The 18,623-nt window shown below is 39.4% G+C and overlaps 1 protein-coding gene across 4 annotated transcripts in view; it reads right to left on the reverse strand.

Moving 5' to 3' along the window:
- Positions 1–3,257: 3,257 nt before the first annotated feature.
- The window catches only part of COL8A1 (collagen type VIII alpha 1 chain), a 116,175-nt gene continuing 100,809 nt past the window's right edge, over positions 3,258–18,623 (reverse strand). For 3 of the 4 annotated variants that reach the window (XM_081326511.1, XM_081326512.1, XM_081326513.1), the window contains exons 3-4: positions 7,237–7,531; positions 3,258–5,412 (exon numbers count right to left, since the gene is read on the reverse strand). In XM_081326511.1, the coding sequence (XP_081182637.1) occupies positions 3,482–5,412; positions 7,237–7,528 (2,223 nt within the window). In that variant the 5' untranslated portion in view covers positions 7,529–7,531 and the 3' untranslated portion in view covers positions 3,258–3,481. The remainder of the gene's footprint in view (positions 5,413–7,236; positions 7,532–18,623) is intronic. The other variant, XM_081326514.1, reaches the window with a different exon arrangement.

Below are 18,623 nucleotides of genomic sequence, written 5' to 3' on the forward strand. Positions count from 1 at the left end.
GAAAAAATGAGATCTCAACACATAGAGGATGCCTGCTGTGGGGAAATAGGGTCATCATACCAGAAAGAAACATAGACCAAACATTACAAATCTTACACGAAGGACACCCTGGAATTGTAAAAATGAAGGCGATGGCTAGAAGTTATGTGTGGTGGCCAGGCATAGATAAACAAATAGAAAAGTACGTGGGTGGGTGTTATACCTGTCAAGGGACCAGGAATGAACCACCCCAGGCTCCAATCCATAAATGGGAAACAACAAGGAACCCTTGGTCACGTATACATATAGATTTTGCGGGACCCATCCAAGGCCAAAGTTTCTTAATTGTAGTAGACAGCCACTCAAAATGGCTGGAGGTCACCCCCCTTAGAAAAACAACGTCCCAAGCCACTATACAAGCTTTACGAAAAATATTCGCTACGCACGGCCTACCTGACACCATAGTTTCTGACAACGGACCTCAATTCACCTCTCGTGAATTTCAGATCTTCGCTACAAAGAATTGTATTAGGTTGGTCACGTCGGCGCCGTTCCACCCATCGTCAAACGGGATGGCTGAAATTATGGTACGATCCACAAAAGAAGCATTAAAAAAATTCGTTAAAGGAAACTGGCAGAGGCGCATCAGCCAGTTCCTCTTAGCACAACACACAACACCTTGCTCCACGACCGGCAAATCACCAGCCGAATTAAGATGGGGGAGAAGGCTAATAACACGTCTGGACAGACTGCACCCTGACACGTATCCAGAAGAAGAACCGCACCCCCACCCCGCCCGCACACTCAACTCAGGTCAATTAATTTGGGCACGATCATACACAGATAAAAACAAGTGGGTCCAAGGGACAGTAATAAAACAAACGGGGCCCATCTCATACCTTATAGCTACGCAAGCACACGGCAACATACGCCGCCATATTGATCAGCTCAGACCCAGACAACCACCACACACTTCTGGGCAACCAACCAATGCCAGCATACAGCTCCCACCGGAAATGCTGCCTATGCCAAACCAGGAAGAAGAACACCAAAATGAAGACCCGGAACCTGAGCACCCTCCACCCCTTCGCCGCTCAACCAGGAATCGGAGACCACCCACCTACCTACAAGACTATCAGTGGGCAGGTTCAAACATCCAAGACGGCGGAAACGCACCAGGGGAGGGGTAAGGGGTGTGTTATATATATGTAAACAATCCCTTGATATGATGTATATATGGTAACTGTTCAATCAAAGCGGCAGCAGCAAGCGTATAGACTAAAAGCAGCCTGACAGGAAAACACGCGGGAACTTTGACAGCTGTCAAAGTTCCCCGCACCGCGCAGGCGCCACCACTGACAGCTCACGGCTGTCAAACGCCGGACTACGAAGAAGCCTGAGCTGTCAAAGCGTCCACCGTACAGCGCAGGCGCAACCACTGACAGCTCGCGGCTGTCAAAACACTAAGACACGCGGAAGCCGGAGCTGTCAACAAAAGACGACGCGGATTGGTCCCTGCCTGACAGGGCGCCAAAATGGACACCGCTGATTGGTCCTCGCTACCAGCTGCCGGCTATAAAAGCCGGACAAGTTATTCTTTGTTTGCCTTGCTCTTAAATAAATCTGTTGTTATTAGCCTGTCGTCCCGAGTGGTCCTTCGGCTACTTCAGAAATCCTTCTTCTTTTTTTATTTTCTCCAGTTCTTTCTCTTCTGTTCTGGGCAATATCTACTATCCAGACTGTTTTGTCTTATCAACAGTTGTGACTGGGGCAAGTATGTTTGCATATTTGAATTCTAAAATCTCAGACGCTTCTTCACATTTTATTACTTGTATTTTGTGATTCTTATCAGTTCTTGTGTACAGGCAAGTGGCATTTCTTGCAGATGTTCCAAAGCACCATTGTTGCTATTTTGTTAGGCCATTGTTTGTTGTTAGCCTGTGTGAACTGTTTAGGAGTTTACTAAGTGATACACTGTTTCTTCAGGTTCTTTGCAGAGGTGACATTTGCTTTCTGTTGCTGGCTTCTCAATTTTAGTATTGCATGGATTTGTTCTTGCGAAGTCAGAATTAACCCCCGTGTCTCTTTCTTCAGCTTTCCTACTCTTCTTTGCTTTGTCTGCCATTTTTTTAATGTACTGGCAATATAATACTTTGCCATGCCATGTCTCTTTTTATTATTATTATGTACACAACAGTGTGAGATCCCAGTTCTTTAGCTGTGTTGGCATTCATACACACTGAGTTCTTCTTAAAAACCCAGGATGTCATAATTATTGGCATAATATATGTGTGGCACTAATAATACAAGTTATTATGTACGTAATATTAAGTTGGTGTCAATTCTTGGCAACCAGATAGATTTATTCAGGATGAAATAATAATAGTCACAGTATTTTGCTGCTCCCACATACATATGAATTTCTAATCTCCATATATTTAAAAGCCAAAATAGGCATTTTGGAATACTCCATAAGATAGATGAAATGAAAATAGTTATTCTATTATATGGCATTGCTTTTATGCAACTCGTATGGATTACAAAATTTACAAAACTAAAGGACTGTGCTATTCTCAGTCATTGGTAGCCACCTTTGTTAAAGGACAAAGGAAAATGAACAATGAATAAGCTTCCACTTTGAGCATATCAAACATCCAGTCCTATCATTTCTTGATCAACAATGCTTTCCAAATGAAAAATGATCACTTATTTGTGTACCAGATAATTCAGCCTTACCTGATTTCAAATGCATCTTGCCATTTTCTATATTTATTTTCTGTGATCCATAAGTCAAATATGCAACTGTTAAACTGTGCTGCACTAACATTACTTGGTTTGTAAATACCCTTTTACCTCTTAAGTCATTGATTTACAATATTCCATAAACCAATCTGGAAATATAAACATTTGCTTGCAATATAAATATGACCTATTGCTTGCTGGGGAAAAAAAGCAATGCCATGGATTTCAGTCAATTTGCTAATAATTAAATTGCTTTCTAACACAGATTTGTCCTTTTCTACAATTTTTGTCACTATGACCAGATTAAAATCTTCACATAAAAACAGAAATTTTGGTAAAGAGAAGTTGGTACATGATTACGGAGTCTTCCTTAAGTCATTGCAGTTTTTGTTATAAACGAATCTTTATAGTGTTATTATAGAATAAACTTTTGTTTCTTGGTCTGTCGCCTTCCATTTGGAAGTTTCACCCTAGAAGCAAGTGATCAGTAAGCACTTTATGTAAACCCTGACATGACATAATTTTTAATGCAAAGAAGCAGACAAATGTTGAAAAGATTCTTTGTTCAGCAGCAGGCCAATTAACACTGGGCTTATCAATAGTTCTTCCTTATAATGAGCTGTACATATAATGTTTAAATTTGTAATTTTATTTTAATATTGTACATGTTGGTCCAAAAATGATCAATAAATGCACCTTTCAATGGTATAGATTTGGAAACACACACAAAAAGAGCTTTCATTTCGTCTGAGTGTGCAGTTTACATTGGATACAATAAATATCCAGAAAAAGATGAGTGAACGTATTGCCCAGCATAAAGTCCTGCAGCCTGTTCAGATGGCATCTGGATATAAACTCTGTCACCGTGCATCAGCTGGACAACGGCACTTCCGGAAGCTTGGTCCAGGAAACCTTTCTTGTATTCATCATACGTGTACATCAACGGCTCATTGTTTTTAAATAATGCCACCCAGACATTTCCCCCTTTGCAGTGTATGTGGTAAGCGAAGTAGTAGATCCCAGGGATTTCACAGGTAAAGACACCAGTCTGTGGATTATAATTCTGCCTGCCATTATAAAGGAGCTTGTCAAACATCACAGGAACCCTGACCCGTGGAAAAGGAGTGGTGAGCTCAGCTGTGAAAGCTGGCATTTCATAGGCAGCGGTGGCAGCGGCAGCGGCGGCAGCACTGTTTTTGCTTTTCTTCCCCTTATAACCATATGGAGTCTTTATTCCATCAACTCCTGGCCCCACCTCTGGCAAATACTGTCCCATTGCTGGCGGTGTGGGTTGCATTATTACTGGTGGGCCAGGGGGGCCAGGGGGGCCAGGAGGTCCTTGGAGACCTGGCTGACCAGGAGCACCAAGTGATCCAGGTTTCCCTGGTGGTCCAGGCATACCTGCGATACCAGGTTTCCCCATTCCTGGAAAACCTGGTGGGCCTGGCAAACCCCGTTCACCTTTAACTCCAGGTAGTCCAGGGGGTCCAATTGGGCCACTTGGTCCTGTAATACCTGGGATTCCAGTAGGGCCCTGATGGCCTTGAGTTCCTGGCTTTCCAGGTTCTCCCTTGGGGCCCATCAGCCCATGAGCACCAGGCAAGCCTGGTAAACCTTTGTGACCAGCTTCTCCTTTTGGTCCAATTGGACCAGGCAAGCCTCTCAGACCTGATGGGCCCACCTCTCCTGGGAAACCAGGTTTCCCTGGGAAACCTTGCAAACCAAGGCCTCCTTTGGGACCAATAGGTCCTGGAGGCCCAACAGTTCCAACTTCTCCTTTTGGACCTGGGAATCCCATCACACCTGAGGGCCCCATTAATCCAGGCTGGCCTGGTTGGCCTGGTTCCCCTGGAGGCCCAGCCATGCCAGGTGGGCCCATGTGACCTTTTTCACCCTTAGGTCCCAGTGGGCCTGGAGCACCACCCATGCCTCGATCACCTTTAAGACCAGGGAAACCTGGCTTTCCAATCCCAGGAGTACCAGGTGGTCCTGGTAAACCTGGCAAGCCTTGTTCTCCTTTCCCACCTGGCATGCCTGGCTGTCCTGGGATTCCATCTTGTCCTGGCTTCCCTATACCTGGAAGACCAGGAGGACCTTGAATTCCTGGAACCCCAGCTAAACCCCGTGGCCCTGGTTCCCCTGGAATTCCTGGCTTGCCTACAGCTCCCTGAGGGCCTGGAAACCCTATCATTCCTGGTTTGCCTATCCCAGGAAGTCCAACAGGACCAGGGGGACCTGATAAACCAGGTGGCCCTTTTAGCCCTGGTAACCCTGGAATCCCCACACCTTTATCTCCTTTTGGACCTTGGGGGCCTGGTACCCCAGGTTGCCCTTTCATTCCTGGCTCACCCTTTGCTCCTGGTTGTCCCGGTAAGCCTCTGTCACCTAGTTTTCCTATTCCAGGCAGTCCTTGAGGTCCTGGTGGTCCTTGGGGTCCTGGAATTCCCATAGGTCCACTCTCCCCCTTTGGCCCCATTTCACCTCTTGATCCTGGAGCCCCCATTGCTCCTGGCTTTCCCGGCATTCCCGGCATGCCTGGTTTTCCAATTCCTGGGTATCCTTGTGGTCCTGGTTTTCCTTTAGCTCCTGGTACTCCATGTCCTGGCAGCCCTGGAGCTCCTGGAGGGCCTCTTGCTCCAGGCTCTCCAGGAGGACCCTGTTCACCTCTCAAACTGGCCAATGGCAATTCTGCTTTTTAAAGAGAGGAAGAGAAATAAATAAAGGAATATTAACTTTCATCTTGATTGCTTAGATGTCACCAATATGCTTCAAGAAGAATTGATGTACAGTATCAACTTACTGGTTGGATTATTTTTACAGAATAGTTGATGTTCAAAAGGAAAGATGGACTACCTCCTTTCAAAGAGTACCAATTTTGTGATCAATGCTCCTGGCCCCCATTTTATTTTGTTCTCCTAAATTGTTCCTAATGAATTATACCCATATTCAAGTTGACATTTTGTGGCAGGGGAGTGCATCTCATCCATTCCCATTTTTATATCCTTATCTTCCAGATTTGGAGAAGTTACAAACATATTTCTGGATGTTTTTGCACTGCTTTTTTTATTAAAGAGTTTTACAAAAAAAGATTTTACAATACATATCCCCAAAACCCACCCACCCCAAACCACCCCCTTCCCCCCCACTTCCCAGAGCTAAATACAGGGTTATAGTTATAATAATCATATTCTAACTAAAAATATCCATAATATAAAATTAACCAAATTCATAATGTGCTTTAACTCCCCTTTAACATAGATACATGCAAAGTACTAACACTAAAATTTATAACAATATCCCTCTAAAATCTACTCATAAGCTAAATGGAACTTTTTAGTCCCATATTTATTCTGAATATAATCTATCCATCTCCTCCAAACTGAAATATATCTTTCTTGTGAATGATCCTTCAAATAAGCAGAAATCTTAGACATTTCTGCAAGATTCGAAACTTTAAACACCCATTCTTCTATAGTAGGCAAACTATCCTTCTTCCAGTATTGTCCCACCAGTAACCGTGCTGCTGTTATCATATTCAACATCAAATTGGTTTCTTTCCTGGCCCCCATTTTATTTTGTTCTCCTAAATTGTTCCTAATGAATTATACCCATATTCAAGTTGACATTTTTATGTGTTTTTCTGCAGCAAAGTCTAGAAAAGTAAAGAAAAATGACGTTGGAAAGGATCACTTTGTAACTTCTCCAAATCTGGAAGATAAGGATATGAAAATGGGAATGGATGAGATGCACTCCCCTGCCACTCTCAGTATTTCACTAAAGTTTTCTAGTGAAAGTGGCCATGTATTCTATTGCACTAAAGACAACAAGCTGTATAGGCTATGGGACACACATAAGGATTTGCTTGCCAATGGCCTCTTACTTTTAAGACCAGGGAAACCTGGTTTTCCAATCCCAGGAGCACCAGGGGGTCCTGGTAAACCTGACAAGCCTTGTTCACCTTTTCCACCTGGGGGACATGCCTGACTGTCTTGGGATTCCATCTTTTCCTGGCACAATCTGCCATCTGAGGCAGCCATCTCACTCTGCCTAAGGCAGGTGTAAGAACATTTTGGTGACAGGGTAGAATAAACTTTACATTTGGAAATGGATGAGGGAAATGACCAATTTTGGTGGCACAACTAGAAACAGGGAGCTGAAAAAAAAGGGAATGTTTAAGCATCTGAGCTTGTTGCCAACTCCAACTTGAGCTTACAGCTGTTTCAGAATAAATGCACAAGCAGTTTTCCCTTTTCCCAAAACCAAAAAAAAGCTCAAAAAATATTCTTCACATACATTGATTTTTTTTATTTTTGCAATATATTCTACGCATTCGGGCAAAGTAATATTGAATATATGAAACTTGCCTTCTCTTCCATTCTGTATAATATAATAATTAGGATTCTGAACTAGGACCCGAAAAACTCATTTTCAAATCTAGCTTCAGCTATGGAAGCTCATCAGGAGACCTTGGTCCAGTCATAAAGCCCAACCTACCTCCAATCTTGCCCATATTACCTTTCTGTTTCTTTGAAATCCTCTCCTTGCCAAGCATGGGAATCTGTGGAATTTCTTTTATATACTGAGGTATATATTCTTTTCCATATGATAGGTGTGACCCCTCCTTTCCCATGTGCTGCATTGGTACTCCATCTTTACCCAATGGCATGTGAGGTACTTGTTGTCCAAGGGGTGGGTACTGTGGCACTTGAGGAGGCATCTGCTTCATCCCATAATAAGCACCAGCTTGGATAGATCTCAGTAGCCCAAGGTAAATGATTAGCCATGTAGTTGCTACCAGTAGAGCCATAATCTGCAACAACAAATAAATCATTCTGAATAGAATAACAGCAAGAACAAACGTGAGAAACTTAATCTTGGACAATGAAAATTATTTCCCCCCCCCAAAAAAAAATCATGGGTAAAAGGATCTTTCCTTCAGTATTAAAGCAAACAGAGCTGGTTGTAGTTTTTATGGGTCCCTATACTATTTCTGACATTTTAGCTTTGGAAGCATAAAGATAACTACCAACTGCTAATTATATTTATAATATTGGTTTGGACAAATTGTTCCACTACATTGCAGAATAGTAAAATGATGTTTTGCAGTGGAAATATATAATTTGTGTTTACAACAGTGCTTTCAAAGATGTTTTGATGAAAAAAATAGGGGGAGGGGCTTTCAAGATTTTTGTTAAAATGTAGTTATTTTGAAAAAAAGGGAAAGAAAAGACAAATGCCTAGAAATTATAAATACAGATATTTCATAGAAAGGTTTGTGTAGTAATATAACAAAACATTAAAAGAAATTATGAAATAAGATAAAATTAAAAGAAAGTATGAATATACTGACAAATTTGAAATGGCAGCACGTGTTGAATCTTTTAGGGGCTGAATATATGGCAGTAAGAATCTCTGTTTAAGGATCCCTGTGTTATTTTTTTCCTGGACAATTCTTCACTGAGAGAGCCCTTTCTCCTGAAGACTTTGTTGTCCCAGGATAACAACAGTTTCAAGAAACCATAAGGTATAGCTGAAGAGTTCAGGGCTTTCAGAAATTGTCATCCCAGGTCTGATGCCCTACAAGATTGAGAGGCCATGTTTAAGTGAGGGAGAATAAAAATACATCATCTAGATCACAGGCACACACCATCTTGTGAAGATGAGTTTTCTCCAATTTATCCAAGAATACCTATGATTGGAGCCTAAATGTGGTAGTACAAAATATAAAGGGCCAGTATTTGTAAGAAAAATTCCCTTAAAGTCTTGTTTTCTGTATTGATGTTTGTAAATTTGATAAAGGACCAAAATTTCAAAGAAGAAATGGTAAGATTATTCAGGAAATCTAGTCTGTTTTACAAAGTCACTGTTATACTATAGAAATACATATTTCATTTTACATGGTCTCAGAAAATGGTATACTATTGTCATGAACTATTACATAAATACTTTGGTTAATCTGCTTTTATAAAGAGTTGTTCTTACCCTTCATTGGTCTACAAGAATTGGGTTTGTGTTGAGTTATTTTCACTGGCAGTCCTACAAGTTGATCTCTTCTTATTAAACCAAGCACTTAGGACCAGCTGTCTAGTTTGTTCAAATAATTTAATTTGTAATGGCTTGTGAATCAGTTTTCATCAAATCTTATACATATACATGTATAACTGAAAACTGATACACAAGCCATTACACATCTAAATTATGAGTATTTGATATTTGAACACCAATATTAGCATCATCAGACAGGGCTTTCTTGTCACAAAACAACATGAATTAGCCCATGTAATAAATGTTACTAATCTTCAGTCCCATTAATAGTATTTTTGCCTTCACTGCAAACATATTTCTGGATGTTTTTGCACTGCTTTTTTGTTTTCTGAAAGAGAGGAAGTCTCTGAATATTATGTTTTCAGCCTCATGCTTGTTTGTCCAAACTTTGAACATCTGAACATCTGGTCTGCTCCCAAGTAAGCATACCATTCTAATAGACCTGTGGCCCTGAAAAAGATCATTAGAATTACCAAAATGACAACTGATAAAGGTCTCAAAATGGCACTTGGGGAAAAAACATGCCAAACTACCATAGAGACTATGCCAGGAATGAATCTCATAACATGCTTATTTTATTCCATAGTTCCCTGTTTGAAACTAATGAAAATCAAAAAACAGTGATGACTAATAAAACTAATTTTTGTTATTTGAAAAGCATTCAGAGATTTGTGTACCACCAGTTATAACAGTCATAAATTCAAGCATTTGCTTTAAGATTTTTAATGTTCACTTATGGTACTCCTCGAAGACATTTCAGGAGCTCTTTGCTTCTCATCTTTTTCTGCTGCAGTGTTTCAGCAAAAGACTCCATTAATTGTATTCACCCCTAAACCTGTCTAAATCCTCAGTAAATTTAAATAATTTAGTAGTACATAACTTGTGTGTGTGTGTTAAATAAAGGTAAAGGTAAAGGTTCCCCCGCATGTGCATGCTAGTCGTTTCTGACTCTAGGGGCCGGTGCTCATCTCCATTTCAAAGCCGAAGAGCCAGCGCTTGTCTGAGGACGTCTCCGTGGTCATGTGGCCGGCATGACTAGACGCCAAAGGCACACAGAACGCTGTTACCTTCCCACCGTAGTGGTCCCTATTTTTCTACTTGCATTTTTACGTGCTTTCGAACTGCTAGGTTGGCAGAAGCTGGGACGAGTAACAGGCGCTCACTCTGTTACGCGGCACTCGGGATTCGACCCGCCAAACTGCCGACCTTCTGATCGACAAGCTCAGCGTCCTAACCCACTGAGCCACTGCGTTCCTTGGCGTGTGTTAAATAGTCTTAGATTATTCCCTAACTGTTTGGTGATGACAATAAGCTTATTCATGAACAGCTTCCTATATGAAGACTCACCCTTCCTGGTGAGGAAGACTTTAACCAGGAATATATGAGGAACTCTTCTTTGAAGCTTCATGTCTTTCTAATCTGTCCTAGTGTCTAACTCTCTCCTTAAAAATATTCAGGAAAAGGGTACATGGAATTATTTCTAAAGTATAATAATAATTACTATGTGAAAGGCTGGCTTCAGACACGGTACTAAATCACAGTGGTTGGCTTAGTGCAGTATATGAACTCAGATAACTGCTATTACAAAATATAGTTTAAATCAGGGCTTTTTTTGTCATAGAACGCTCAGAATGGAGTTCCAGCACCTTTTTTGGATGTAACCTTGTAGGGTAGACAAGGCGGATTGTATGACGTGTGTGAGTTCCGGCACCTTTTTCTTTTACAAAAAAAAGCACTGGTTTAAAGTAATCACTAAGCATGGCTTGTGAATACATTCTATGTTGTCACCAACTTTCTAAATAGACACTCTTTTTGCCTGCAGGAGCTCAGATAACTACACAGAGATCTTGTTTCAGCACTTATCAAGAGGGTCAGTAAAACTCAGCAGAAATAATTATTTCCTCTGAACGAAAACTGGCCTGCGTGTGAAATACTACATACAGATAATATAAGCTGCCCACATCCCACACAGAAATGATTATGAATCTTTCACAATTCATGGACAGCAGAAAATAGAAACTAAGAAGCAATATTGGTAATTGTACACTAGATGGAGTGTTTGTTTCAAGATCCCCGAAATCCCTTTATTTAACAAACATTCATTTCAAAACAAGGTGTGCTTATGGAATAATAAAAATGAAATTGTTACCAACTGCCTAACATTCCAATATCTTCCTTCAAGGTAAACTTCCTTTCCAAGAAAATCATATTTTCTTCAGCATTCAAATTTCAGTACTTGATTATGTGAAATATTGTTCTGCAATTATTACAGCCTCTTATCACACAGCTGGAAAAACGCAAAGCTTCAAACAGAATAGTTTACTTCAAATAAATCATGTTCTTCAATGAATTGCAATGGGCAGGGCACTAAAACCTCAGGAATTTAGATTCATTTTTGGCACATATTTTTCTATAAATGTGAAAGTTAAGAACAAGCAACTTGGGATTTGGAGGCCCACATATATCGTATTAAAATAGCTGAGAAGCACATACTGTGCAAATCCATAATTACACCCAGCTTTCATTCTTTGGTTTTAGTCAACAGTTTAAAGTCAGCTAGGGACGCGGTGGCTCAGTGGGTTAGGATGCTGAGCTTGTCAATCAGAAGGTCGGTAGTTTGGCAGGTCGAATCCCGAGTGCCATGTAACAGAGTGAGCACCTGTTACTCGTTCCAGCTTCTGCCAACCTAGCAGTTCAAAAGCATGTAAAAATGCAAGTAGAAAAATAGGGACCACTATTTCCTTGAGCCTTTGGCGTCTAGTCATGCCGACCACATGACCATGGAGACATCCTCGGACAAGCGCTGGCTCTTTGGCTTTGAAATGGAGATGAGCACTGGCCCCTAGAGTTGGAAATGACTAGCACACATGTGTGGGGAAACCTTTAAAGTCAGCTAGTCAGTTACTAAGCAAAGGTGGTCAGAAATGTGCGCAAATTACAATTTAATTAGAATATCTCATGAAAATGCATTTGATATTTACATTTCCAGCTATTATTCCTTTTAAACAAATTCTTTGTTATCCAGGTGGGTGTAGTATAATATTAGCATGATAATAGATTGGCCATTTAAAACGTATATTTGCAATAGAACTGACCAGCATTTTGGAGTGAAGACAGCATCATTTTGCAAATCCTTAAAGTAGAAGTAGAAGCTTTTCTCAAGTTTGTATGGCTATCATACAGTCTTGGGAAAATGTGCTTGATTTAAAGATTTACAGGCAGGTGTTATATTTGCAGGCAGGTGCTATTACACACATGGAAGAACATGTTTGCTTTCAATCCAAACTATGCAGAGACCTTAAAAAGGGCTATTCATTAATCTGTTCCTAATCTGAAACTCTTTACAAAATAAGAAGCGTACAGTAAAGATAATCAGGGCAGTTCACATATTTGATTTCCATGCTCAATGTTTCATTTGCAGGCAGTAGGTTGTTTTGCATATTAAAACATATTTAAATAAATAGTAATTGTGAAATGAATGTACCCTAGGAGCAAAAAAGCAAATTCAGAAGATATGTGTGCTCTGTGACTACATGACACTTAATCCGAATCATAAAGTCTACTCTGTTAGCTCCAGAGTAAAATGTGGTGTAAATAATTTCAAAGCATGTCCTAACACATATTAACATTTTTGGGGAAATCTATATAAAGCTTACACTTTATTTTTCTCTTTGCAAAAAATTCCCTGTATATCTAATCACACTTGGCCAAATGATGTATTCAATCCAATCCAATCCATCTCTCCTAGAGCTTACTTTGTTTTTTCCCCCCCTTCCGTGTCAATATCACTATCCTTTAAAAAAAACCCACAGGGAAATGAAATCCTCTTTTGTTGTAGAAGATCTGAAGTTTCCAGAGCTCATGCCTTATTGAAAAAAGTTAAATATTTGTGCTGCAGCTACAAGCTTCATCACTTGGAAGTATATTGAAAATAATTTTCATAATCCATATTGTATTCTATCAAGGAACTTGATAGAGTAAAGAGGTACTGACCACACCCTGGTCAGTATCTCTTTACTCCCCTACCATCTGGTAGGAGATATACGAGTATAGCCAGCCGTACCAACAAGCTGAAGAACAGCTTCTATCCATGGGCTGTCAGGCTCTTGAATGGGAAATAACTTATGTATGATTGACTTGTGAGGTGTGTTGTGCGATTAGCTCACATGGTGTAACAAGATGGTGGGTTTGTTGTCACTGTGAGTTGTGGGGTGGGGCATGAAGGGAGACATAGCCAATCTCAATGTATACATGGTTGGACTTTGACAATAAAGGTTCATTCATTCATTCAACTTCCCTGTATCCAAAATTTATCACAGAAGCAAGTTTTTAAATACAATGTATAAGGCTAGATTAGAATTATTTAATATTGCTCTTTTTTATGACTGTCTGCTGTGGTTTTATGGCCTGATGCTTTGTCATAAAAGACTTCTTCCTTTTTTAAATATATTTTTTATTGAAATGTTTAAACAAGAAGATAAAAACTAATATAAAGTAAGGAAGACAAAAGAGAAAGAAAGAAAAGGGGGAAAAAAAAGCTTTCCCCCCACTTTGAAAACATTGTCTTTCCCTGTGCTTTCTAAAAACTAGAAATATGTTATTGGTCTTTCATCTTCTCACTTTGATGCAATGCACACTGTGTTTTCTTAGCTCTTGCCACCATGCTGCTTCATGGGCGATTTGTCTTCAAAAACTAAAGCTGTCTTAAAGTTTGTATCTTAAGCCTGATTCTCTGCCATGTACAGTATTTCACTACACTGTACTTTGATTATCCTTTCCAAGTGGGAATGCAAAACAATAGCATCTCTTATTTTCTTTGCTTTGTATTAATTTTATAGCTCTTTAGAAACCCAGGATCCTAATCCAACGGAGATATTTAAACCGTGAAAAATGTTTTTACAATATTTTTCTGGAAAATGTCTCCTGTAGTTAGACCATTTTCATTGGAAGGGTTGTTGTTTTTTCCATTGCAAAGACAGAATCTTTCTATAATTTGCTGTGACTGGTGATAAAAACAATAAATAAATTGATTGATTCTCATGCCTATAAGCTCCTTCCAGTTCTGGAATAATCTATGTCTACCCAAATAACGAATGAAATGTGATGATTTACTTGGCAGAAAACAATACAGAATAGGTTGTTGTTGTTGTTTTTAAGTCTCATTTGTCGCTCTCTTCTTCACTTTCTTCTAAGGCATGGGTGTCAAACTCGCCACATCACATGATGTGTCACGACATATTGACTTTTTTTTGCATTGCCAGAGCTGGGATGGGTGCGGCCTTAGCATGATGTAACTGGCCGGCCAGCCAGCAATTTGACACCCTTGTTCTAATCTAAGTCATTCTTCCCTCAGTCAGAGTCCACATACACAGGAAAACCATATCCTCTAACACAAGACTGTAGGTTAAGATGGTTGGGGAATAAAGGGAATTAAAGTCAAACCCATATGGAGAGCATTACATTATAGAAAGATGCTCTAAAGCAGGGGTGGCAATTATGGCAATTTTACAACTTGTGGACTTCAACTCCCAGAATTCCTGAACCACTCCTGCTCTAAATTGTTCTCATGCTTGACCTTACCAGATACCAAGAAGAAGAGGTATGGGAAAACTGCCCTTTCCCAATAGCTGGGATAGGGCAAGCTCCAGTTTTGGGGGATACCTTTTGCTAAGACCACTTGATTTGGAATCACCCAGAACAGATGCCAGAGCGGATTCTGCAAAAGCAATGGGGTCCCACCAAAGTGTCTTTTGCCTCTTTTTCTGTTCATATCTGCTGTCCCTGCAATCCAAAGTTCCGATTGTCATCCACATAGTGCAAGAAAAAAATGAAGGAACCGGTAAGCAAAAGAAGATAGAGAAAAGAAAATCCAAGTACAACTCTAACAGTCGTGTTTAACCTCTGTATGGATCCTCTGGTTGAGGTCATTTGCCAGGATGGGGTTTGGTATCATCAGTATACTTCTATACTCCAAATACAGGAGTCTCCTGGTTTGGATTAGGAAAACAGGTTTCAGCTCAACCCTAGCAAGACCATGAAGCTTTGGGTTTTAAACTCTCCTGGATTTGGAGATTTTCTTTCTTTTGCTTTCATTGGGCTCTCAGTGTCCCACACAGAATTAGTGCACACTTTAAAGAACTTCCTGGACTTATGGGTCTTATTTGAGGAACAAGTGATAGCTGTGTCCAGGAGGGTTTTTGTGTCTTGGGTACCAATTTCATGGATTGGGAAGCATTATTCATTATTTATGCCTTGGATCATGAATGAATTACTGTAATGCACTTACTTGGACACTACAGCTGGCCCAGAATATAAGGGTAGAGGTAGCGGTGAGTTTAAAAACTGAATGCAATTTAAAGTGCTGCTTATCATCTATAAAGCCATTCATAAGATGAACCACTATAAAAATAGATAGAATAAATGTGTAAATTAATAAAACTTTGATTTAACAAACCACTCTTAATTCAATGGGCAATCTACTAAATGAGGTGAACTTAGAGAAAAATTATCTTGTTTGTACCTTAAATCCATGAAATTGAGGTCCATTAAACCAAAGATTTAATATGCTGCTTCTATGAAAATTGTTCATGTATTATTTCAGTTACATAAATGTTCCCCCCCCTGTTCCTTCTTAGTTTTAGAATAGCACTATCTTCTGCTCCAGGGATATACAGTATATAGCCACCAAACCACAAAAAATACCCACTCCCTGGAGCCTCTCAATGTAATAATTTTATAGTAATTCATAAATATAAAAGTGTAAATCACTTAATACATGAGAAATAATAATCTTCTATATTAGGTTATTTCAATTAATTACGTTTAAATGTAATTCAAGCAAATTCTGTTTCACCATTGCCTCTTCCACTATGTTGTCCTGACCCTGCAAATATTTGCAGTGAAATTCCCAGGAAATTTCTCCAAGTGCGGTGTTTGACCTGGAAAGGTTTTTCCAATTTTTCCTTAATGGTAAAGGAAGCCGTGAATGAGCCAAAAAGTGTCATTCAGAACTGATTTATAACTGATTCTTACTTTGCAAAGAAAACTGGTGGGGGGAGATGCACAGATGCTATTTCCTATACCGCCCTACTGCTGGACAGAAAGAAGAATAACCTACGTATTTTAAGGCATTCTGGGTGCTTTTAATTTTCAGAAGATAGAGTTATGAATGCCACGTAGCTTTACAATCCTATACGAAGATACTGTTGTCAAGTGTGGAAAAAGAACACTGTCCCAATACAAGTGTTGAAGTGAAATCTGTCTACCAGTCCAATAGACTTCTGCATGTGGAATGAAAAGCGATGCGATCTTGTCCTTTGCCTCAGGCATCCACATGTCTTCAGCTCAATATATAGTTTTAATATATTTTTTATAAGCAGTTGATCACAGTTCATGGGACTAGTACCTAGAACTGAAAACGTCAAAGCAAAGTTTTCTTCACATAATTCATTGAATTATGATAGTAGCCAGACTATTCCATACCTGAAGAACAGGCTTTTCCTGTTTGGTTTTTGAAAGAGCATTATCAGTCAAGTACCAACACTATAAATTGCTGAGATTCTTTTATTTGGAATTTCTCCTGCTGTTCTGATGAGAAGATAATGGGGCTTCAAGAATTCCAATGAGTTTTCTTTTCAAGCTCTTTTACTGTTTTGTAATTGAAAATAAAGTTGAAAAGGAATCAGACACAAATGTTTTCCATATATTTTGTGTGGTTTAATAATTGAATCCTTCCTTTGCCAAAACAATGTAAGTCAAATAAAGCAGATTTTAGTCAATACTATAAATTAGCCACAATTACTAAGTATATTACATTTTTGGTATTGTCAATGAGAGGTCACCAATGGATTCAGCCCAACTCCGCATCCTAAAGTAGATTAGGCTACTTTGAACTGAACTTTCCAATTATACTCTAATCTCATTCTAGGTCTCAAAGAACCTGTAGAGCTTCAAGGCCTGTAGAAACAAAAGCATTGCATTACTTTGGTAAGATTAAAAGACGTAAGGTACTTATAGGAAAAACTGTCATTCAATAGATAAGAACTAATTTTGGTGTCAAATAAAGCAGCTACCTATAATAAAATTTCTCCACTGAAATCTAATTAATTCACAGAGTAAAAACAAGTCTGTGCTAATTTGGAATCTTTGGAATTAATGCAAAATTTAATTTCTTCTAAATCCCAAACCAGGGCATGTGATAAACGAAAATCTAAATTGTGCTGAGTCGTATAACGATGACATTTTATACCCACATTTATTGACATAACTACAAGGGGAGAATCAGTACTCAGCATCCTCACTTAATTTATAGAGTCCTTAGGCATTACCAGACATGACTTCAACAGCACTCAGGAAATTAACTGAGCCCCCTGCTAATCACTTAATAATGCCATTCCCATTAGCTACTTTGCACAAAGTGTCTCTATCCCAGCAAGAGAGCCTGGAGTGATGAAAAACGCAAAAGCACTTGGCAGTGGCAGTGCGATTTTGTGTGTTTAGTTTGTTTCCTGGGAAGACTTAAAACTACATCATGCAATGCCCTTAGCATCCTAAAGAAGATTCCCTGCTGACACATGCCCTGCCCTGGATTTAATTTACTTATTTTCAGTTCAGAACATTTAGCCCAATTAGCAGATGAGTCTAAATATCATTTCAGTTTCTCATATGCTCCCTGACTTGTCATCATTTTGGAACGGGGTAGAATATTAAACACATTTTTTTTATATTTACAGTATGTCATGCTGCATAATTGAATATGGCACATGCAGTGGATGAATCCATGATAATCATACAATAATATTATAACAAAATCTGGAAGGCTGGGTAAACAAACACCAGTGGTACACTGTCAAGTACAATGCAGTTGACAAGATTAAGCAACCATCAGACAAGCAGTTAAAACACAGATGGAAATTCAGGGAAGCGAATTGGGAACAGAACATCATTGTAATTGTCATATATTCATAATAGCTCACTGCAGTTAGATCTCTTGTTGCTTCTTCTGCACTAACAGATACAACAAATCAGTACAAGTGATTTGTTACAATGCCTTGGTAAGGCCACACTTGGAATACTGCATCCAGTTTTGGTCACCACGATGTAAAAAAGATGTTGAGACTCTAGAAAGAGTACAGGCAAGAGCAACAAAGATGATTGGGGGACTGGAGGCTAAAAGATATAGAGAATGGTTGCTGAAATTGGGTATGTCTAGTTTAATGAACAGAAGGATGAGGGGGGACATGATAGCTGTGTTCCAATATCTCAGGGACTGCCACAAAGAAGAGGGAGTCAAGCTATTCTCCAAAGCACCTGAAGGCAGGACAAGAAGCAACAGATGGAAACTAACCAAACAGAGAAGCAACCTAGAACTAAGGAGAAATTTTCTGACAGAACAACTAACCAGTGGAACAACCTGCCTCCAGAAGCTGTGAATGCTCCAACACTGGAAGTTTTTAACAAGAGACTGGGCAGCCACTTGTCTGAAATGGTATAGGATTTCCTGCCCGAGCAGGATATTGGACTAGATGACCTCCAAGGTCCCTTCCAACTTTATCATTATTGTTATTGTTGTTATTGTTATTGTTATTATTAATGTTTTCTGCATGAGAAGGAGCACATTTATAATTCTTTATATAGAACAGTCAAAGGCTGCAAGAAATCTGTTATTATATAATGAAGATGATGATGATTCTAAAGGAATAGGAATTAGAAATGCATTAAGCCATGCTAAAAAAATTTACTTTTAGATTTTTTTGCAAAATAAAAAAATGGAAGAAAAATTAACAATTTGCCAATGAATTGCCATGGGATGGTCATAGAGGTACCCGGGGCCACTGATGCACTGCAAGATCCCAGAG

This window comes from Vipera berus (genome assembly GCF_964194415.1).
Source record: "Vipera berus genome assembly, chromosome: 4".
NCBI classification, from domain to species: Eukaryota; Metazoa; Chordata; class Lepidosauria; order Squamata; family Viperidae; genus Vipera; species Vipera berus.